This window comes from Poecilia reticulata, chromosome 3 (genome assembly GCF_904066995.2).
Source record: "Poecilia reticulata chromosome 3, P_reticulata-male-v2, whole genome shotgun sequence".
In the NCBI taxonomy this organism is placed as follows: domain Eukaryota; kingdom Metazoa; phylum Chordata; class Actinopteri; order Cyprinodontiformes; family Poeciliidae; genus Poecilia; species Poecilia reticulata.
The window spans coordinates 25,082,803-25,107,209 of record NC_088832.1 but is presented as its reverse complement, the minus strand read 5'-3'; the positions used below and the strand labels follow the sequence as shown (position 1 = coordinate 25,107,209).

General features: G+C 37.1%; 1 protein-coding gene across 2 annotated transcripts in view; it reads right to left on the bottom strand.

Moving 5' to 3' along the window:
- mdga1 (MAM domain containing glycosylphosphatidylinositol anchor 1) overlaps nt 1–24,407 on the bottom strand; it is a 176,014-nt gene that overhangs the window by 19,749 nt on the left and 131,858 nt on the right. For both annotated transcript variants that reach the window (XM_081605316.1, XM_081605317.1), the window contains exons 9-16: nt 23,658–23,954; nt 17,311–17,577; nt 17,064–17,212; nt 8,437–8,617; nt 8,293–8,316; nt 5,558–5,710; nt 4,568–4,729; nt 439–569 (exon numbers count right to left, since the gene is read on the bottom strand). In XM_081605316.1, the coding sequence (XP_081461442.1) occupies nt 439–569; nt 4,568–4,729; nt 5,558–5,710; nt 8,293–8,316; nt 8,437–8,617; nt 17,064–17,212; nt 17,311–17,577; nt 23,658–23,954 (1,364 nt within the window). The remainder of the gene's footprint in view (nt 1–438; nt 570–4,567; nt 4,730–5,557; nt 5,711–8,292; nt 8,317–8,436; nt 8,618–17,063; nt 17,213–17,310; nt 17,578–23,657; nt 23,955–24,407) is intronic.

Below are 24,407 nucleotides of genomic sequence, written 5' to 3'. Positions count from 1 at the left end.
TTTATTTTTCTTTCTTCTGCCTCCGTTGAGTGAGCCAAAGCGACAGTGGTGGGCCATGATAAAAATCAAGGAGCAAACACTAGGAGCCAAATTGCCTTTAGAGGCTGGATTCTTCAAAACTCACGTTAACAGTAGAGAGGACACTGCATGTTTTTCCCTTACCAGATGACTGGGTCATACCTGCAGGTCACGTTCTGAATTTCACGCAACACATCTCAATTGTTGAGTGTGATGAGGCAGGGCAGAGGGGGAGGGGCCCTGCTGTCATTCAAACAAACACACAGGTTCCCATCTCAGAACTGCTGAGGTTTTTCTTGAGATATCGGTTTTATATTTGAAATCCTATCGAAAGATTTAAGTGTGCAGGTTTTTCACTGCTATATTATTGACTTTGCTGTTCCCTGTGTTGGAGAGAAGACACGGTGATAGAGGTTTTACCTGGAAGGGTCCGCTGGGGCTGATGTCAAAGAAGGCTTTACTCCAGTCTGGGCCCTGATGACCTGATTTTGTCCACACCACTGAATCCACAGGCGCAATACTTCTCACCCTCAGAAGGACGTTGAGCGTGCCTGTGAAAAAGTTACACATCAACGACAAATGGTGAATCTGTAGCTGTCATGGTCTCACTGTAACAAAATATTTTTTTATTTTTACAGACAATTCAGGAATAAACAAAGGAATAGGTCAGGTTAAAATCTTTTGTCACTAAAGACATATGCAGAAAAGTAGGCACCTAAAGCAAGCCTTTATGACATTTAGGTGAGATGTTTAATCTGCAAGACTTTCTAACGTTGAAATTTCTCCTAAAATGTGTGAAATGGCAACACACCGAAAAGGCCTACTTTGACACAGCTGTAAAGCACGGCAGAGAACATGGGAGAAGAATAGGAGAACGTGTTAATTAACCATTCTCTTTTAGTATATTTACAGTATACACACTTCGCTCTCGTGTGATGTGTTAGTGTAAGGAAAGAAACACTGTGTGAGCTATGAGAAGGGGCCCTAATAGGCTCGCTCCCTCTTGTCTCTATCTCACTCAGCCCTCTAGGATGTGAGAGAATCATTCATCTTCTTAACGACCACCAGCCAGCCCCTAATTGGAACATTAACCAACCACCAGTCTTCTAAACAAATACACAAGCAGGGGGCATCCGTGCACTACATGTGGCATTAACGGGTGTGCAGACAGAAGTAGTATCTATATGTCTGCACATCAGAAATCCCTTCTGTATTAAATGTGTGCTGTGTTTACATAGTAGAATTATTTAAACCTTGATTGAGATAAAACCTCTTCAGAAGGCTGAAAAATGCACACAAAAAAAAAGTACCTGTGCAAAGAAACCCCTCAAGTAAGACTAATTTCATGATATGGGAATGTTAAACGAGTTGGGCTTTTTTTGCTAAATAAACGGTAATAATATAAATAGAAATATATTGATATCAGGCTGCACAGTGGCGCAGTTGGTAGAGCTGTTGCCTTGCAGCAAGAAGGTTCTGGTTTCGATTCCCGGCCTGGGTCTTTCTGCATGGAGTTTGCATGTTCTCCCTGTGCATGTGTGGGTTTTCTCCGGGTACTCCGGTTTCCTCCCACAGTCCAAAAACATGACTGTCTGGTTAATTGGCCTCTGTGTGTGTGCATGGTTGTGTGTCCTGTGTGTCTCTGTGTTGCCCTGCGACAGACTGGCGACCTGTCCAGGGTGACCCTGCCTCTCGCCCAGAAAGTTAGCTGGAGGTAGGCACCAGCACCCCTACTGACCCCACTAAGGGACAAGGGTGTAAAGAAAATGGATGGATTGATATAGATTTGTATTTATTATTTTGTTTTCAGACATGGATATTTTTGTTTTGCGTGTGATGAAGAGATACAAACTCAAAGGAAGCTGTATTCAGAAGTTAAGTTTGAATCAGCATAAAGGCTGGAAACACTGTTTTCATCACCAAGCAACCACAGAAATGATGCGTATCAGAAATGTCTTCCCCAGATAAATATTACGTGAAATAGAAAGGGATCTTGGAGAATCAGTAAATTAAACAAAGGAAAAGCAAAGATTTTGGAAGAAAAAAAAAAACAGAAGAAAAGAAATAAAATGATTATAAATAATAGAGGAAATCACAGATGAGGTGACGAAATACTGTTAAAAATAATATGCTATCTATTTTCATAAACCCACACACACGCACGCCCACACACACGCACGCGCACGCACACACACACACACACACACACACACGCACGCACGCACGCACGCGCACGCACACACACACACACACACAGTCTTTCAGTCTACAACCACATATTACAGCCTCATATTGTTCCTTTTTTTGTTCAGCTATTCTCTTTCACCACCTACACACACACACACACGCCATTCCTGCAGGTCCACATAAACTGCACAGGATAAAGAAGACACTGACAGGCAGCCTACTGATTGGTCAAAGGCATGGCAAAGTGTGGTGGTAAAAGTGTCAGAGGAACAGCTCTATCAGACCTATTTATCCACACTGTCATCAGAGGAGACAGTGTACAAGAGAGCCACAGCCTCACAAACTGACATGAATGAACAAATGCTTTTGAACTCAAATGGGTTATTTCATTTGGATGACTGAAATAAAGCCTTCATTCCCTGTAACATCCCGCTAACCCTTCGTTACCACTCCATTTTTTGCAGTCATTTATTGTCAGAACCAAAAGTAAAATCTAAAAAGGTGAAACTAACTGGATGTCACGTACATGGAAGTACTGTATGCATAAAGTGCGAAAAGTTTTATCCAAACAAAAAATTACATTATTTGGAAACTTTAGTCTTTAAAACATTCCAGTGAATGTATTTATGCACGTCTTGCTGCTCTCAACAACAGTTCTAAACACTTATCCAATGACCAACAAAATTTTATTAAATGTAGTTTGCTGTTGCTGACAGTGATCCCAAAGAGGAGCAGAGAAACATTACCTGAGGTATGTGTAAAAGATTCAGTCCAACTCTTTCACAACTTATACCTAACAGTGAGAATAAGGACATCTTCCCTTTTTTTGTTGTAGCAAACAACACTTCATTTCTTTTTTTTATCTTGCCCTGGAGACATTTAATCAGTACTGCCTTTTTAAACAACATTTAAGTGTTGAATCTCAAGCATAAAGGCATAAGACGGGGGCTGGAGCCTTTATTGTCCAAAGAACCTTTGAATTTGTCCAGATCCAGAAAATACAAACAGCCTAAAGATAGGAAACGACAGCTTGTCAATAATTAAGGAGAACTTTTGTGTGAAATTTAATGGTTAAACAGTTACAGTTTCATTTTGAAGTCTAAAACTTTTAAAACTTATTGTTTTAAGTTGTTTAACTTTTAAATTGGCCTGCTAGTCTTAATTTTTCTTTGGAAGAACCTTAACATATAAAAGAGTAAAACAATGTAATGAGAAATTTTTTATGTAATAAGGTTGAAGATAATTGAAGAATTACAAGATTTTATCTATTTTTCATCGTCAAAATAGTTTGAAAAAAATACATGCTTTTGGTTGTAATGTGCTGTAGATCAACAATGGTGGGAGTTCTTAGTTTTGATGAATTTAATGAGGATAACTGAAGTTCAGATTTTTTTTTTTTTGGCTGCTTGACTGATGGGTATAACTTTCTCATCATGCCTACATTTTAACACATTGATCCATTCATATATCACTTTGCGACACACACTGTTGCGTTAGCTGTTGGACAGTCAACATTAGTCAAAATATGGGATACTTTTTTCTGCACTCATCTTGAAACCCTCATAGTCATCAGCTTGACTTTAAACTCATCTTTGTACTAAAATATACTTGAAATATTTAAAATGACATTCGTTAAACAGCTAAAGTTTGACAAGAACCGGGTAATCAGCAGAACAGTTGGAACAGAAAATGTATAAAAAGTTGGCAAAAAAACTCTGAGAACAGAAGAGTAAAATTAAACCCAAATGAAATGGGCAATGTAAAAAAGTGGAGCAAATTCCTCCACAAGATGGAGAGAATGATGATCATGACCTTATAGTGTTGTTTAAGTGTGGTTACAGTGTTGCTGCTGTTTGTGTTCATGCATATACATTATTTAAGAACAGTGAATTGAAGCCAGTGTTTTCATTTATTAGTGTTCTGGTCTGTGTACATGTGTGTGTGCAACTGTGTGTGCATTCTAGCGCCGTGACAGAACATATTATGATGAACAGCTCTGCTAGATGACTGATTGTATCTTGGCCCCTGCCATAAATCACAAAGCCTCTGCCCCCTTTAGCCACCTCCAAATGCACACAAATGCAGACACACTGATGCACAAGCAAAAACGTGCAAACAGAACACTGATAACATCCTAGGGCACACCCTTTAACACCCCCCCTGAATAATCTGTGTGTCCTGCAAACACACACACTCTGCGTTATTGTGTCACACAAGCTCCACACATAGGGGTCAAGCTCCAAATTCAACCTTTGCCCGGAGACAGAGGTGAATGTTTCTGCTAGTACATTCTTGTGCAATGTGCTTCTATGATTGCTTTTATATGATAAATGAAATTATGTGAATGTTTGTGAGCACTCACCAATATGTTTGCCCTTCATGTGATAATAGAAGGAGACGCAGTACGGGACTCGGCCGGAGCCCTTGGGACCCCTGACTGAAGACACATTAAAAAGTGGAGAGAGAAGACGAGCCTTGTCGCCTTGAGCGCGCGGCCGTGATGCTTCGATGTACATGTAATACCCTGCAATCAGCCAGGAAACAAAAAGAATTAGAGCTGAGATTTGATTCTGAACTGTCAAGGAGTCATTAAAAGTCAAGACAGTGAATCAGTGTTTAAATAACAGGGTCACAGGCAATGATTTGCAATGTTTTTGCAATTGTTTGGAGATGAAATTAAAACTGAAATCCCAATTTAATTAATAGCATTTCCTTCGTTCTCCAGCACGGTTCAACAATCCACAAGCAAAGATCAGAGTTTCCTAAGCCTTATTTTTTCCTATTCTGTTTCTGCAGGGTGCACATTTTGATTCACATTAAATAATAATTTTGTTTAACTATCAACTGCTTAATGCCAGATAGTTCCTGCATTTTGGTGCTCCAGCAGAACATTGTATAACATTTTTATAGAGGACATAAGCTTTGAAAATTGTTTTAATTAATTAAGTTAATCTTTATGCAGATGCTGTCAGACAGACTGTGACAATCAAATAGAGCCACTGTTGACACTGAATAATCTAGCAGTTCAAGACTCAACTTTAACTTTTCAGCAAATACTTTAAACCATTATTTTACACACATTTTTGTGCACTTTTGATGTGAATGTTGCATCAATATTGGCCAAATTATTCTTTTATTTTAAATACTTAATCATGACATGGTTCAATATCCACTCATACACACATTTTCTTTCCAATTATCCTTGAAAAATGATAAGGCTAACTAAAAGTACTTCTCCAAAGCCAAAGCTCAGAATTCCTTCCATGCCCGAGTTTCTGCCTCTTCAACCACTGGTTCCATGTTTCTCTGCAGAAACGAGATCAGTTTTAAGACGACTTCCCCATTTCCTTACCCTCTTTTGTTCCACTGCGGTCACTCTCTGGTCCAGTATTCGCAGATCGTTTGGGATTGTGCGTCAGATTATTCTGTCTTGTCCAATCAAAGTTATCGCTCCGGTCTTGAGAGAAGCCACAGATCCGGTCATCCTCAAACCCACACACCTGGTCTAAGATGTGTGAATATATGGGCGAAAAGAAATGAGAGACAGAAGAAAAAGGGAAAAAAAAACTTTTATTCATAATATATTATGTTGGACAAAAGCTGCACAACACATTTGTAAAAATTACCTCCTCGAAATGCACTACAGAGTCAACAAACTAGTAATTACTAACAAGATGATAGACACAGTGTGGAAGGCAAGTTAGATATTACGATTTGGCATCTTGGCATCTTATGTCTGAGAAATAATTCAGACATAAGATGTACACCAACCTGAATAAATGTAGATTTATTTTCCAAATCAGTTTTTATTTTGTGCTGCACATTCAAAATCCCCCCCCAATTTAAATTACATGATTGAAACAGTAACTAACACTAACATGTACATTCAGGAAGTTTTTGATTGACAAAGAAGAATAACTTAAAGACAAATAAAAAAATTCCCCAAGGTGGCTACACTTTCATAATGTAAAATATAATTGTACTCAAAGATATAAACTGGTGATGTGATCAGATTTAGTTTTACTACATATTCTTCTGGGATTTTTGGAATGACTTTCTTGTCTTCAGATTTACTTGTTTCCTTTTGAGTTACGGTGAACGTCAGAAACAACATATTTCATCATTCCTAATGCTGACGTCTCTTGTTAAGCAAGATAAAGTGGCTTTTCTCTATGGTGTTGTCACCTTCATTAGCCCATCTGGTGGGCTTTGCCATTATCAAAGACTCACTAGACATAAGAGTATGACAACAGCCGTCTAAAACCATCCCGGAGACACGCAGACATGCAATCTGATAAAGATGCTCGTGGTTCTCGCTCCCCATGAGGATGGCCCGCGCGCTCTCTTTTGTTTCAAGGAGCTAATCTATTACTATTCACACCCTTCTCCACTTCATGCACCGCTTTCAATTTACACCGTTGTTCCCGCAGTCTGTTCCAATCTGCTGTTGTTTTAATTGCTTCACCCTGGCAGAGCCAACTGCCACTCCTGGCAGGAAAATGCAGCGTGTCTCTTAATGAACAAAACACAGAAGACCCGACTGACTGAGAACGACGGGGATGAGATGCATGGAGACAGTGGAGTGTGCTTAATAAAACCAATAAATGCAGGAGAAAAGGAGGCTAAATTGTACAGTTTGATGTAGTATGTTTCAGTGGTATTGGTCCATAACCTGATAAAACTATTTTTTTATAATTTACTTTTATATTATATTTAATTATCTTTTCACATTTTTAACTCCCTTTTGTCTGTAACATAAAGATATGCTTGCAAATCCCACTTTAGTAAGGCAGGTGTCATCTAACATTTATCTATGATATAGATTTGTATCACACAGAGTGTTGCATATTAAGCATTTATTTCTCATAAACTTGGAGATTGTTCTTTATAGCTAAAGGAAAACCCCAAATTCAGTTTTTCCAAAAATTACAATATGAGATAAAACCATTTAAAATGTGTTTTTGATAAGAAAAGGTTATTGTTATTTTCTATAAATCACTCCATCAATGTATAGTAGGTTGATGATGATCAGATAGAGGCTCCGCTAACGTGTTACGCCCAGGTCAGTTTACTAGCAGCCTTCAGCTCAATTGTTGGCTCTGGTATCTTTCACCTTCCTCTTGTCAAAGCATCAAACACTGTGAAACCTTCAGCAATGAGGATTCTGTGCCTTTCCACTCTTGCACAATGCATGTTGATATAAAAAAAGGGACTTTGGACTACTAAGCAACAGCCAACTACTTTTCCTCCTCAGCATAGGTAAAAGGTTTCTAATTTAGTATGGTGCAGAAGTGGCTTAACACAAATAATGTGATAGTTGAAGCTTATGTGTTTCCTCTTTCGGCAGTCCATACACTTTGAATTTCCCCTGGCTTTTAAATGGGCTTTGCGTCAATCATCCTAAGTTTGTGGTTATGCCTGACAGTTGCTTATGCACATCTTTCCATAACACTTTTACATAACTTTTAACCTACCATTAATATGTGTGGATTTAGCACTCTGTAAAGCACCAACTTCTTAGCAATGACCTTTTGTGGCTTACCTGCCCTATAGAAGGTGTCAATGACTCCCGATTGGAAAACTCTGAGCTCACTAAATAATATGGTCAAACAACAACCTTTCCATATCCATAAGTAATATTAAATTTTTTAAAAGCTTTTATTTCCAGTAGCCGTAATCATAATAATCTACATTAACAGAAACATAACAAGGATGTCCATAAAATACCTGATGATATTCTAATTTACTGAGATAAAGGTCTGCACAGACTAAAAAGGAAAGCCTCATCGTTGAATTTCTCGACATTATGTTTGTGGAAACGGCTGTCAAGTAAAGTAAATTCACTCATTCATTTAAAATGGTGGTTATGCTACCCAGTCTGGCTCTGTGACTGTTCCTCTTGCGAACTCAATGGCATACTAGTGTTAAATCAAATCGAACCCAAATTCTTCTAAAGTAGTTTAACAGTGATGGGCAACAAAATTATAGCATAAGCATCCTTAGTTTGAGGAGTAAGGTCTGAAAAAGAGTATTCCTCACTTTAAAATAGAAAAATGGAAAAAATAAATAATATTTGTTTGGTCTTACCTGAAGATCGTGGATAGGTGTAGGCTGTAAGAAAATTACATTTGCATTATTATCTAGATAAGCACATTATTATCTGTGTTTTGAGCATATTCATAAACATCATAATTCTTTACACAGGAACGAATGATGTGAAAAGAGACTTACGTTCTGAGTACAAAATGATTCGGCTGACATAGTCCCCCGTGCTGTAGGTGGTGATGGGAGCCAGTCGAATCTCATAGGACAGGGGGATTCTCAGGTCTGTTATTATGTGGGACATCAACACGCCTTTCTCTGGCTCCTTACCCTTCAGGTCTATTTGCTTTGACACCAGGTTCTGCTTGTTCTGTGCAGGTGAAATGCAAAACATTTTGCAAATATTAGAAGAGCAATGCCGCAGGAGTATGATGAATCCCGCTCACACTGTATTTGGCACTGAAATTCATATATTCACCACTGCCAGTCATCATTCCTCATCCCTAAACGAAAAGTGGGCATAGTGATGTTCACTCAAAAAATAAGAAGTGAAACCAGACTATGAGTTGAAGATTTTTCTTTGTATTATCACTATTTGTAAGTGCCTTTATCAGAGTCTTAATTATCCACTATCACCACTGATACAGCCATTTTACTTAGTAAATGTGAATACAAACTTACCACATCTGGGCATTTTTCCAACATCATACCACTGGGCTTAGATAGTCTTGAATTCCATACAATTTTAAGTCTAGTTTTTTTTTTAATCCAAAACAAATCTGTCCTGCTTTACTCATTAAAAGCTTTGGAGGCCACTGCATGCAATATTACTTTGGAGCTCTCCGTCTCTCAGCAATTTGTGGTCTAAAAAATACATGTTGGTCCAGTTTTAGAGCACTCAGCGAGATAAGTGATTTTCCATAATGATGACATGACAAGGACTCAATAGCCATTACTTGAGAAGCAGGAATCAAACACATATTTCTTCAACTGTCTCTGCTCAGCCATTTTACTTTTCAGCAAGCGTTGCAATGTACAACCAAATCCCATCGCCTCCCACATAAACAACTGTAAATCAATTAAACCGGCCGTGGATCATACAAATGTAAAATGATTATCATGTTAACCAAGTCCAGTTATTGTCTCATTTTTTAAGTTCTTTTTTTTTTTCTGTCACCATCGCATTTAATAAAGAACTATGGCTATGTTATTCCACCCACGGAGAGAAGGATCCATTAGCTGTGTATCTGCCTCTGATCCCAGCTACTTAAAGACCTGACAGTGAACTCAATCTAATGCATTAGGTCAGCCACTTCACCATAACAACTTGGTACACCCACAGCATGCCATTATCAGGTAACTGCATGAAGAAGAGCTTTCTCTCTCTCTCTCTCTCTCTGTGTGTGTGTGTGTGAGCAGATATTATGTGTGTGATTTTGTGGTAATGGTAAATGTGCAGTGTACCAACTCTAAATGTTCAGCTAATGGAGCCTTGGGTGATTCTTCCAATTTGTCTGTAGCACCACCTTTATTTAGATTTGTATCACATTTGCTGAGTATGATTTCATGTATACCTGTTGATGTATTGTTTTTAACAAACATAAAAGTTGGCTACTATCCTGTTCAATCTCTACACCACCATCATCCCCATAAGTGTTTTCTTTCACATTTTTGTGTATCTGTTCTTTTATCTCAGTTTTCTACATCACCTAAACATAAAACAGTGAATTCTTTGGATTTTATCAGTTTTGTTAGTAAAATATACAACCTAGCAGGTTTATTTCTATCAAACCTATGTACTGCTTCCAGGTCTACATCAAAAACATTTCCAAAAGTCTTAACGATTCTGGATCCAATAACATTTCCTATAATCTTGCTACATGCAGCTCCGTACACCATGACATCCCTACTCAGGTTTCCTCTGGCAGTCAGTTTGAGGTCTTGCTGCTTCCATTGTATTCCCATAAACCAACACAAATTCAAACTTAGCCTGGCAGAGTTGATCATTTTTATTGACAAGACCACAGTGAGTCATGCCCTGGCTGCCAGGAATTTGGTTCTCTCACTCCAATTACTGTTTGAGCCTCCCATGGCAGCCACAGCCCCAAGCCCTCCAAGTGTGCACTTGGCAGCGAGCTTTGAATCAAATCCTTCTTTCCTAACCAGGCTCTGCGCCACTAGCTGTTCTGCCTGTTCATTCTCCTTTTCTCACTGCCGTTCTGGCTAGGTCCAGGCCAGTTGATCCAACTTTTCACACTCTGTTCCCAGTCAGGAAGGATCTCCACCCCGACTTTCTGACACTAAACAAAGCAAACAAAATGGTGGGTTTTCAGATTAAACCTTTCATCCATTTAGTAACATACCATAAGATTCAGCATGTATAAGATTAGCTGATGCTTGAATGATAATTCAGACAGCAAACTTGACCTGTGCCGCTGCTTCACATTTGATCATATTGGCTGAATATATTAAGCATGTACTAACAATCTGTGTGGACTATTTAAGCTACAAGACCTCTGCATCTGCCTTTGAGGTCAGAAATCTTCTCCTCACTTCCTGACATGGAGAAGACAGATTCAGAAATGTAGAGATGCACCTGTCATTTCATGATCTGTTGAGTAGCATGGCCATGGGGTGAGGAGATCTGAGAAAAGATGCCAAACTCTTATTGCATTATATTCCCTAATAAAAAGATTTTTAAACATTTACCTGTTAGTTGTAGGAGTAAAAAAAATATATAATTAGGCAATACGTTGCTGTATAGTTGATGAAAAGTTACAATTAAACTTTAAAATGACACTACACAGTGCACTAGAGAGTGAAGCTGTGGCCAATTTAAACAGAGCTTGAGCTTTATGTAATATTCTCCCTGCCTCTTCACCTGTGCTTAGTTCCCCTTTTATCTGCACCTGTGTTTTATCTGTTAATTACCCTGCCACTATTTAGGTGTATTACTTTTCCATGTAACTTCCTGATCATCTATCTTGTCTTGCTTGTGCAATGGGCTATTTTTTTTCCCTTAAGATTTTTTGCTACAATTCAGCTGAGGTTCACACATTTCTAAATCTGCTTACTATTTGTGTTTGGCTCTGACCATACAACCAGTGACAAACTTGACCCATATATTACAGATCTGAACAGCTGAAATGAATGCAATGTAATAACTGACAAGGCTTCAAGTGACTGTTCTCAAGGTTTCTGGTGAGTGTCTTCATTGGCATCCAGAGAAAACTACATGGGCCATGAACAGATACATACAGACACGGGGAGAGAAGAAAAAATGTTTCTGCAATGACAGGATGAAATATCAATAACTGAAAATCTATTCACCTTCTATTACTGTCCAAAATTCTTTAAATAATTACTTGCTGAATAGGAAAGTGGTTGGGACAGTCATCTTGTTTATGCCACTTCAATTAATTAGCAAATGAAGGTGTGTAATATTTCATCAAAGCAGACGTAGCATCTGTATAGAACTTCATGGAATAAGAAACTTCCAATTCTTGAATACTACCAGCATAAATTCCACAGCAGTAAGGTCTTCAAGTTGGGTATATGGTGTCTAAGAACTTTTTGACATGTCCAAGATGTATGTGACATCTTGGCTTAATGTATTATGTATAGTGCAGTGTTGGGTGCATGGAAAGGCCATGCAGGAGCATTACTTGCAGGAGCATTACTACCTCTGTAGTAAACACATACAATATTTCACTCTGTGGGGAATGCATTTTTTGTTTTTCTTTAATACAACAATGCATAAAAAAAATCTGTTTTGAGAGGAAATGCCTATACAGAGACATTTGTTGCTTTGCACAGCTAGTTTAGTCAATTGCTGCAATAAAGCTGAAAAGGTATGGTGATGTAATAAAAAATTACACGGTGATAATTTTGAGATGTTTGAGCTTTAAGAATAAAGAGAAACAGTCTTTATGTGTGAGTGACCATGTTCTGAAGACAGACCTATCTGCTCTTACACTGAGGATGAAATGCAAAAAAAGATATATATATATATATATATATATATATATATATATATATATATATATATATATATATATATGAATGCTGTTTTCAGGGTAGGGTTTAGGTATGAATCAAGTTTAAATTAGGATTAGGATTAGGGAAAGGTTCTTGTGAAGATAAAAAAGACACTATGTATAGATGTGTGCTTGGCTCTAGATTTTATGTAAGAAAAAAGAGCAGGATAAGAAAGATGCAAAACATATTTTGAAATGGAAAGATGTCAGATGATAAAGTCTATATTACCACCTTGATGTGTGCGTGTGTATGTGTGTTTTCATTGGAAACAGATGCTCCCAGGAATTTCAGTCAGGAAGTGTTTGTAGCTGTTTCTTTATCAGATTGTCATCAAAGACACAACAAGACAAAGAATGTGTGAAAGAGGAGACAGGCCGCCATAAAACACAAGCACAGTCTGATATATAAGAGACTTGGACTGACAAAACGTGTGAGGTTAAATTTTAATCTGTTAATGGATCTCTTTCATCACTAATTAAGCAAATGAGAGACTTTAAGTGATATCATGTGTATGTGGAAAGTTCAGAGAGTTGACATCCTGTGTAAAATATGGATGTTTGTATGTCATCTCCTAATAGAGCCACTCATGAATCTATAAGCACGCTCTACCTGCACAGTTAGAGTGGAAATCTTCACGAATTATTCACAAATTTGATTCAATGCAAAATATGTAATGCGTCATTAATATTTTCAATCTGTCATATATATGTTAACGGGGACAGCGGTTTGTCCATTTTAAAATGTTAGATTAAAAATGTATCCATAAATGACATACATTACATTTAATTGCACTAGGACAATTTCCAAATTGACTTATAACATAAAAAATTAGTTTGTATGAATTTCATTTGCTAATTTAAAACGAAAACATGTATGTTTAACATAAATAGACTTCTAAAATAAACTGGGATACAATCTTGTATAAACAGGAGGAAGTAAAAAAAGTAGCAAAACTGCAATTTTGTTGTCTGAAACATATGGGAGACTACTCCACTGGTGATATATTTCTTTCAGATAAAGGACTACAATAATTCATTTAGATTTATGGTTGACATTCTTTTCAACATAATCTATGTACAAATATTTGGGAGTAATTTCAAAAATTTTGTAATGAGAACCACAAATAAAAAAAAAACCTTTGTGTGAGTCTGTTCTTGGTTAAACTAGACTATGCTCCTACTCTGCATCAAACACCAAAAGGCTTACAGCCTTGCTTGACAGATTATAATGTTGAGTGTTTTCCATTAACTGAACACACTGATTTTACTTTGAATTGCACAAACTGCTTTCTATGCGGCCTTTCAGATTTTATAATGCTTTCCCTTTCTTCCTTTGTTTTATATATCGATTTAGGATGTGGATATTAGACAACTGTGAGTCACAATGCTGGACACAACCTAAGGGAAAGAATACTAAATTGTAATGTATTTTCTTTAAGTCAGAAAAAACTAGTTTCAATTTAGGGCTATTTTATTAGGGCAATCTTTATTCAAGTTCACCAGGATCTTTTTTTAACTGTATGCTCGTTATTATTAAGAAATTTTTAGCTGATTAGACAATTGAAAAAAACTGCAGAAATGATAATTCAGTAGGCGCTACGACAAGTAATTTATAATGGTTAAAAGTGTTAATATCTTGGTAATACAATAATAATGTAACTAATTTGATTAATTTGGGTATCCTAATATAATGTGTTACTGACCTTTGACAGCATTAGAAAAAAAATATGTAATGAAGAACAAATTGTTTAGTTTATTTGGCTGTCCTATTGAAAATAAAACTAAAATGATTGTATAACAATCACTTCCAAGAGGTAAACACATCAATTTCCAATGATACTTTGGATGAAGATTATGCTGCAAAGAAATGGAGTGTATCGTCTGCTTGATAGAAAAAGTACGGCCTGTCAACGCAGCTAATTCCTACACAGATAAATCCCCCCACTGTAAGATAACAAGCAGTCTGACTCTGACTCACATGAATATACATGGATATTGGTAAATGCACTGGCGGGCAATTAAACACAGTATTTACATACTCCAAACTGAATGGATAAAGTTGAATAAATGTACACAGGCTTACATCAGAAAAACACAAAATTAAAATGCAAGTACAAGCAAATGGAAAAAAAAAAAATTGCAGCCATGTTTCAGATCAAACAGTACAGCGAAACATGAACTGAGCCTGTCCTCATGTATTTCCCTGAGAGTTTGCATGTCTCCCTTGGGACTCTACATAATTTTCTATGCTCTGAAAAGATAGACTGTCAAGGCGTTAAAAGGATGAACTGTAAAAAAAAACAAAAAAAAAACACAAGTAGAAATAGATGGGTTGTGAAACTGAGATGATATTACATTTGAATGATCCACTGGTGTACTTAATAGTCAAGAGGACGTGTGAGATTTCATGTTTTTCTTTAATTTGCATTGCAGCCCTCTACTTTGCACCCTTGCTTTCTTGCACACTCTCTTTCCTTTTTTCCTCTTTCTGGTTGCTCTATACTCATGTAAAAAAAAAGTGCAGCAAATAAATACATTAATTAATACATTTAAGTAAGCCAAAGTTCATCTGACAACATCATGCACTATGTGAAAGCAATGATGTTGAAATGTGAAGTGCCATGAAATGTAAGGCTGTATGTCAATTTCTTAGCGTAGTAATAACAGAACAGAAAAATAGATCATGGTGGATAACAAGAAGAAATCCCAGAAGAGAGAGAAAACAGAGGAGAAAACAAAATAAGTCTGAACAGAAATCTTTATACATCTCCAAGTTACATGGTTCTTCCCTAATGTGAAAAGTACAGCATCAGAGTTTATCTGGGATTAGTAAATCAATACATGCTTCTTGTTGATGTCCAGGTTAATATCTGAGGGCAGAAACTGATTTGTTTATTAAAGCTATTCTACTACAGTCCAATTTGTGTGTACAAAACTAATTTAACACTTTTATGGTCATGTAAAAAAGCTTGCATCTATCAATCTTTCGGTAAAACGTAGAAACGTGAAAGATACTGGAAGATTTCAACTCTTTCCAAGCAACATTCAAATCAAAACAGCAACAAATACCCAGTGCAGCATTTTTTATGATGTTAGGTGCTGAACTGTTTTGTGAACATTGGAGTAAAGTCCTTTGTGATAAAGAAAAGTCAGGCATCTTATAAAATGCAATCTGACTATTTTGACACGATTGCTATCCTCAGAATGAATAAATCTCACTGTCTTACATTATATCCAAACTTTTCCTGTTTTAGATAAATTTGGATTGCAAAAAGTTATTTATACAAAAATAATAAGACATTTTGTAGACAATTTCCTAATGAATGTCAATAAATTCAAAGCCGATGTTTAGAGTACTCATCAAATTTTCTTATTTTAAGAAAAATGTTCTATGTATTAAGAAAATAAATCTCATATATTCTATTTGTATTAGTAAAATTGGCTTGTTTTAAGTACAAATATACTAATTTTAAGATATTTGTAGGATTATCTTGGTTAGATATTTTTTCTTGTTTTGGAAAATCTTGACAAGATAACTTTTCTTGTTCTGTTGGCAGATAATTTTTCTTATTTTAAGAAAATTATACCCTATTTTTGTACTTTTTTTCTTGTTTTTGAAAGGGGACTTTTTGCAGTGCAGAGAGCTACAGATAATTTGTGAGCAGAGATGGAAAGTGTGTGAGAAAGGTGTCAATTACATACGTTTTGTCAGGAGGAATGGGCCAAAATCCCTTCAAGTGTTGTGAAATGTGGAAAGATGGCCAAAACATTGGATCCAAGTTTGCAATGCTATGAAGTAAGTGTATGCGAATATCTCACTTTGAGGAAAGAAAAACAATTCTCAACTTAAACTGGTTTTCACTTGATGGGAAAAAAAAGTTAATCCTAACATGAAGAGTTTAGTCTGATGTCACAGGAAGAAGAAGAAAAGGTCCTGTGTCTTTTTATACAGACAATATAAATATCTAGTTTAACTGTAGTTGAAGTAGGAACATTTTGATTTCTTTACCTTATTCTTCTTTACACTTATTCAGTTCCAAATTTACTGCAACATTGTTCGGATCTAAAGAAATAGCAATTTCACAAAACAAATATAAAATTAAAGAACCTTACGAAAAAAGAAAACACCAAGGAAAACTGGTTGTTTTATTTATTCAGAGCAGGTGTATATTGATGGACTTCAAATGTGTGACACTGTTAAACCCTGTAAAGCCCCTGTTTACTAAATCTGCAAAATCCATGACAAAAAATGAAGCTCTGATACTTTCCAACTCAAGGTCACTTTTGCAAACTTAGGACGGCTGACCAGTGTTTGTCTTCCATTATGCTCTCTGACTTTACTGTTCCTCCCTACCCAAGAGGCTCTCTCACAATCTCTGTGTGCGTTTCAGAAGAACATCAGAAAGCAATCGCACTGCATGGTTTCCTGTAGTGAACTCTTGTCTCCTTTTGCCTGCAGAATGCTTAGCCTACGTTTCTCCATTGTTCTTTGCAACTCCTGGGCACCTTTGTATCTTATGCACCGCTCCATTTGGAGATTACTTAATCTAGATTATTTCCCTCTCTGCTCTGCCCCCCTTTCTATCAACAAATTTGCACAAGTACTCTACATCAAGCCATTTAGATCCTAATAGAGCCTCTCTTTGATCTTGTTTTAAGCTATTGTCAGCATTTGAGCATGTCAAATCATAGTACTATTATCTAGATCATATACAACAATATGAGTATTGACACAACCGTTTATGTGTTATTACTGGTGTCTGTGCAGACGTACTTTACCTTTCGAACATTTAGCCAGTAGCCAATGATGCGGTCGGTAGCCTGTGGGTCCCTTTGTGTCCACTGCAGGGTGTAGGAGTAATTATTTCCCTTCAGAATGCGCACTGGGTTTGGTGTATCAAAATAAAACTCAGCATTGTATGGTTGTGCTGTGGGCCAGGAAGTAAAGCAAAATGATAGGTGTAAAAATGAGCCACATAGAAAATGGATGATACATGATAAATAGAATGCCTCTTTTTTCCCTTACCAGAGACATTAAATCGGCACGTTGACGTCCCTGCACTGTTACTGACTCTGCACTCGTACGTCCCGTTGCTAGTGGGTTCCAGCTTGAACTTCAGCTCTGGTGTCTGCTTCAGGTCCTGCATGGACATTCGGATGAACTCGCCGTTGCGGAGCCATCGAATGTCTGTTAAGCGAGGAGGGTTGGACCGTAGCACAGTGCATCTCAGGGTCACTGTCTGAAAGTTCCTGGACCGCATATCCTGAAAGACTGGGTCCAGCATGGGAGGGTCTGCAAAGTCAACACATGATAATTCATTATCACAGCTTTCGGGAATTCTAATCACTATTTTATTTATTTCATCATGTTTTCAGCAACATTATTTTTTTCAGATTGTCACAGAAATACAGGCTTTGACAGATTATCCGCCACAGAAAAACTACTGTTGCCAAAGGGATCAAGCATTACAAGGTGCGATCCCAACCCTGCTGCTAACCAATCCTAGCCGGTAGTTATTAACCTGTCTGAAGTGATGTGTGGCTCTGCAGTTAATGACTGACTAGCTACTGTTGCCCTGGGGTCAGCAGAGACACAACACAGCCAAATTGCTCTGCCACAAATCACAGCCGGGCTAGTTCATCCCATGGCTAATCATGTAGATAGACAAGACACTAATAGTGCTCCTGCTGTATGAACTGTGATGAGATTTTGTGTTAAGGCCCCCAGAGGTGAGGTAGCATCACAGTTGTCCCTTATGCATCAAGTTTATCACGCACTGAAGTGTAATTATGTTCTAATCTATGTTATGTGTGTAATTTAGACAGACACAGAACAGGCGGGAGAAAGACAAAAGGATTATGGAAAAGGCAGTAGAGGAAAAATATGTTTTTATCTTGTTTTGTATCAAATGAGAATATTAATTTGATTTAAAATAGATTATTGCTTCGCTACCGATTGTGGAAGTGGCGTTTTCTGCTGTTTTGCTATTTTAACTTATTTGTGTGAGTTGTTATAAACCATACTATTATAGCTCTAACTGTATGTTTAGGGTCGTTGTTTTGCTTTAAGGTAAACCTCCTTTCTCATCTTCAGTCTTCTGCAGCTTTTCTTCATTTTCTTTCATTCTTTTTCCCATATTCACTCACCGGTCTCCCTGTTCCTGCTGAATAACATCCCCACAGTTTGGCACACCATGTTTCAAGTTGGGATTGGGTATTTGCGCTGGTGTTAGGAGTTAGTTTTATACCAAACATACTGTTTTACAATTCAGTCATAATTTCATCTGACGACAGCCTTATGCGTTTTTCAGTTGTGACATATCATTTTCATTTTTGATTGATGAATATTTTTTCATAAACTAAAACTACGTTAAACTTCTTCACAACTTCCTCCCTTGAACCGTATTCTGTGGTTTTCAGGTTCCCATTTATCTACTAACGTTCTCTAACCAACCTTTCAGACCTCCGCAGAAAAAAGCTCCATTGATACTAAGATTAAACAAGTTGGAATAATTATCAAATGCTACACAGACACAGGATACTGTTAAGTGCTTTTACACTACAACCACATAAACCTAAAGTTGACAACAAGGACAAAGAGTCACACCTAAAATGTTTGTATTGGAAGAGAACCACTTTTCTCACTGACCCACAGTTATCGGAAGAAAATTGGTTGGATTCAGGGGTGTCAGATTGACGGGGATTAGATACATTTGCTTGTCATAATTTTCAGATTTCTACTCTGGCCTGTATTCTTTTCCTCCCCTTTAAGGGCTGCACTACCCAGATTAGATGGGTTTAAATGAAGTACACCTATATTGTGACTTTGAATTTTAATTCATGGTTAGTCAGACAGTTTTCAAATTATGATCATGGCTTGTGTTGAAAAGGTCAATGGGGAGGAAATCTGGAACAGCCCACACATTTTTTATGCATTTGGACTTCGATTTGTAAGGCCTGCCCATCTCTATCTCTGTGGAAAGTTAACATATTGGTAAATGTTTCATTTGTTACAGTTCAAAAAAATATCTAAACAGGTTGACTTTAGATTAGATTTAAAGGAACTCTGTTTCCACCGTTTTGCAGTTTTCTGGAAGTTTCTTCCAGATTTGTGGCGCATAGAAGCTGAATGCTGCTTCTCCATGTTTGGTTCTGGTTTTGGGGAAGCAGAACAGATCAGAACCAGAAGGTCTGAGAAGTCTGGAAGGTTGATATAACAACAGCATATCTTTCTTGTGTTTTGGTGGTAAGCCGTTCAATGATTTATAAACTAACTTTCTGAGCTACAAGGAGTCTGTGTAAGGATTTTAGAACTGAGGTGGTGTGTTCTAGTTAATTATTTTTAACTTAAGATAAATAGAATATATAAGAAACAAAATATTTTAAACTACAAGAAAAAAAAAAGCCAAGACAGACCTGCAAGCAAATATATAAATGTAATCTTTTTTTTTCCCATGGAAGAAAGTAGGAATGAATAACAGTTGCACTTGCTTATAGGGAGTAAAATGTCAGATTTCTAGTCCTTCCTCTGCAGACCAGTGAACTCAGCCAGACCAAATTCCTGTTTGAAACCAGTTTATCATTCTGTGCTTGCACTTCAGTCTGAGGAACACGAGTGAGCACCTGAATGCTAAGGAGACGCGAAACCACCCCAGCATTTACCTTCCCAGTTTCTGTGCTGCCTGTTGCTTTTTGGTCAAGACTTTCTACATGTGGATGTGAAATCAACATAGTTTCTGACCTTTTTAGTTATTTAACAATTATTGTCACATACTTTTCATATATCCATGAGCCCTTGAGAATTTAGATAAATACTATAAAAGTTTTCTTTGGGATTTTGTGTTATAGATGAATACAATGTATCACGTACATATAAAGTGGTAGAAAAATGACATATAATCAATGTAATTTAGCAAATCTAATGTTGCCAACCAAATGTCCTTGGAACTTCTAAAATTAGCACATTTTACAAATCCCTGGGTTATTTAATCCTAGAAACAATCAAGCATTTGCGTAAAGACCACAGAGCAAACAATGACCTGGCCAGATCAAAATTAAGTTGAAAATCTTGGTGGAAAACATCAAGTGTTGGAAAATCTGATATTGGCTTAAAATCCAATCACTAAACATCAAACTGAACAAACAATCCCCATGGTAAAATGGAGTAGAGGCCGAATTATGCTTTTGGGATACATATTAAGAACTGAAAAAAGAAACACGTGCAGAGAAACAAACTAATTGTGAAGTACTGGTATTAGAATTAGAAAAAAAAAGAGCCTGTGTTCAAGCAGTTTATAAATTATTCTACTCCCTCTGGATTCTGGAAGAAAAGTCATTATTATTAAAATCCTTTACCTAGTCTCATGTATTTTCTGAAACAATTACAGAAGTTTCCAGGCAGTACATTACACTTTTGAAGCTCATGGGAAATTTCTTTCGTACTTGACTCTCCAAATTCTCTCAAGCCTCATTTTTGCATTCAGTTCCTCCTCATTTGGGGCTGACGCTACTGCACCTCAATGTTTCATAGTCAGAATGCTATAATCCAAGTAAGCACGCCACTGCTATCTGTCTTATTGAATACAAAATGGTTTCAATTCAGCAATGCAGCACTGATCAAGCCCATTCACACAAAACTGGAAGGGTGGAGTAGGTGTGTGTGTGCGAGGGGTGGAGGTTTGCGGTGTATAAGGTGTTGTGAGTTAAGAGAGAAAGAGCTATTTAAAAAAAGACAACAACGAGGAAGACAAATGACGGAGAGAGTGTGGTGTGAAAAAGTCAGTGATTGAGTGTGGGAGGTGCTGAGCCAATGAGAGGATGCAGGATGCAGAAAGAGAATGGCAAGACAGAGAGAGGGCTTCTCTCATGGTCAACAGTTGGCTGATTGATGATGATGAGAATGGCAATGAGGAAGAACATCCACCGCTGTAGGAAAAATAACGAAGAGCGGTAATGGAAAGAAAGGACCCGAGACAAAGTCGGCAGTAGGACATGCAAAAGCAGCGTATCTGTTTAATTATAGCTGCCACATAAAATGATGACATCTGTTCTTCACATTGATCTACCCCAAAAAATGAAGGGAGAAAAGAAAGACAAAATTAAACTGAAAACTTGTGTTAGATAGGGCCTGGAATAAAATAGGTCAGAAGAACAACAGTAAAAAAAAAAAAAAATCTGGTTTTCTGCATGTTTAATGCTGTACCCACAGAATGATGTTCTTATTTAGGTTGTTTTCTATTTGCCAACCTTTTTTGCTTTCCTCCACTTTCCCAGCTTACTTCTCACAACCTCTCTCTTAACCCCATATCTCTCACTCTTAGACTAGTTCATGTATCTGTCTCTTTGCTCTGTTTTTTTTTCTTCTTCTCAGTCCAAAGTGGGGTGGCCACCTGCTCCATTAATCAGAGTCGGCCCTGTGAGGACAGCAGTGCTCACAGTGTTGGCCCTGCACCCTGCCACCATTAGCAAGCTTTCTAAATACTTTGTGCAGAGAATAGAAAAGGAGAGAATGCATTAATTTGTGCCTTTATATTAGGTGGATAAAGTGAGTGCTGGACACAAAGACATCAAAGCAAACTAGGCCAGAAATTAAGTTATGTGTAAGGAAATTAAATGACACCAGGAATGAACAAACTTATCAAACATTTTTTGGGAAAAGCGTTTTTTAGTGATGACAATTTCCAGACGTTTCCTGTATGGAGAAGCCAGGTGTGATTTTAACTTCATTACAAATCGTCTCCACATCTAGTAGAGGTTCTTTCTATGTGCTTGGATCTTCTCTTCTTATTTACAGATTTAAATTTTTTAAAGATTATTTAGGCCCTAGTGGCCTTTATTTGATAGTGAAGTGATAGGAAAGTGGGTTGTTAGACAGGAGGAAAACATGTGGCAAAAGTCAACAGGTTGGGACTTGAACTCATGATGGCCGTGTAGAGGACTGATACCTCTTCATACAAGTGTCTCTCACTTAAACCCTGAGTCACGGCTGCGCTCACAGATTTACAATTTAAAACAAGTTCGAGTCACAGTCTCTGAAACCTATTAGGAGTTTCCTTGGTTGCATATTTGGGAAATTAACACTCACAACATTTAAAGGTTCACCTCAAAAATTTCTCAATTTATCAGTTCATCCTTTGATTATTTGACGTCTGATTTTTGGAAAGATTTTCAGCAATTTTTCAGAAACATTTTATTTGCAATGAGATTAAGAGAATTCAGCTTTGGCCTTATCTGACAAGACTATATTTTCTCAGTATTTTAGTGGTTTCAGTGGTAGATGCGAGACACCAGGCCCAATAGTATTAAAGAAACCTGACTCACAGACTCTTTACCTCCACATCATGTTGCATTAATAAAAGCAAAATAAATCGTATCCGAGTGTTGAGTGGAGATCTGGTACAGCAAATAGACAGAAGTACTTTTCAATAAATCATTTGTGCCTTAAAGATGATTTTTATTGAACCTTATCTTATGAGAGGCTGAATTTTGTGTTTCAATAGCTTCAAATTACCAAAATAAAACATTTGAAAACTAATACCCTGGGTGTAATGAATCAATTCGATAGAGGAGCTTCAATTATTGAATTGAATTAAAGAAATAAATTACATTTTATACCGAGATGCACCTCTACATGTAGTTAAATAACATTAAGGACTAAAACTATTTACTGATTTGCAGGGAGTTGATTGATTGATTGATTGATTGATTGATTGATTGATTGATTGATTGATTGAAAAACTACCAAACGATTATAAAAACAATATTCTATACATTTGTGAAACAGAAAATGTAGACAAAATAGGGAAAGTCTAACCAGCATGATTTTAGACAAGAAGTAAAATAAAAAGTAAAAGAAGAAAGAAGTCAATCATAATTTCATCAGTTGTTCCATAATGTTGTTTTCTGTACTGCAGTAGATATTATGATTGTTGTCCAACCAGTTGGTTTTATTTATAGTTGGAGCAAACGCTTTTCTCTTAGTTCCTTCTTTCAAAGTGACACTATTTGTCTTTAACAGTTCACATATGAGTAAGGGTGTTTATGTTTATTCTTTGGAAAACTTACATTCTTTCAAAGTCTTCTCTATTTTGACTGCCTTATTTATTAATTAATTAATTTAACTAACTACACATACACCCACACACACATTTTTTGCATACTTCTTTATACAATTACAATAGAGATTCTGACTTACCGTAACTAACTTTGGTCATCTGTGCTTTTTTTAAATAAACCACACGCTTGTTTATATATAAGATGTAAACTCAGATGTGTTATTGTCAAAGTGTGTGATTGTCACCACATGCTTTTCCAGACAGTTGTAAGGTGTTGTGTGTAGAGTTCTCAGGTGAAAATAATCTGGTCCACACTTACATTGCACATTCAGTTGGACCTGTGCCTCTCTGCGCTTGATGTTAAGGCCGTTGTATGAAGCTGTCTGACATCGATACACCCCCATCATGTCACGGCTGACGTTCTTTAGCCTCAAGCGGCCGTCGGGTGTCTCCACTGTGGGTTTCCCCGAAGGCATTAGCAAATCCTTCTCTGTCCGTGACCACAGAATTGGAGGACGGGGTTTGCCATCGACCAGGCAAACTAACTCGGTGTACCCTCCTTCACGCACACTTACAATCTGACCTCCTGTTGGAACTGACAGCATCGGAGGAGTGACTGGAGGAAAGGAAAAGGCAATTTTATAAAAAACATCTGAAGGAAAACAATATAGAAAGTTTATTTATGTATGTATTCTTTTGCTTTTAACTCAAGTAATAATGTTGTAGGCAAATTTTAAAAAAAGAAAAAGCTTGACGTAAGTTTATGCAGAGATTTATTCCCTTTCGCTTCCTTAATCATTGGATCATGATGAATTACTGCAAAAGGAAAACAATGGGAAGAAAAGCTACGTGACTGCATGAAATATTCAGGAGGCAGACATGACTTAAACATTAAATGCTGCATACTGAGGTAAACCTGGAATAACAGATAGATGACTATGTATTTGGTTAAAACTTACACTGAGCTGACAAAAAAAAACTAACTAATAATAAAACAGTTTTAGTCCCTATAACAAGGCTTAACATGAAAATACAGAAACAGATTTAACCACATTTTGTTTTTACCAAG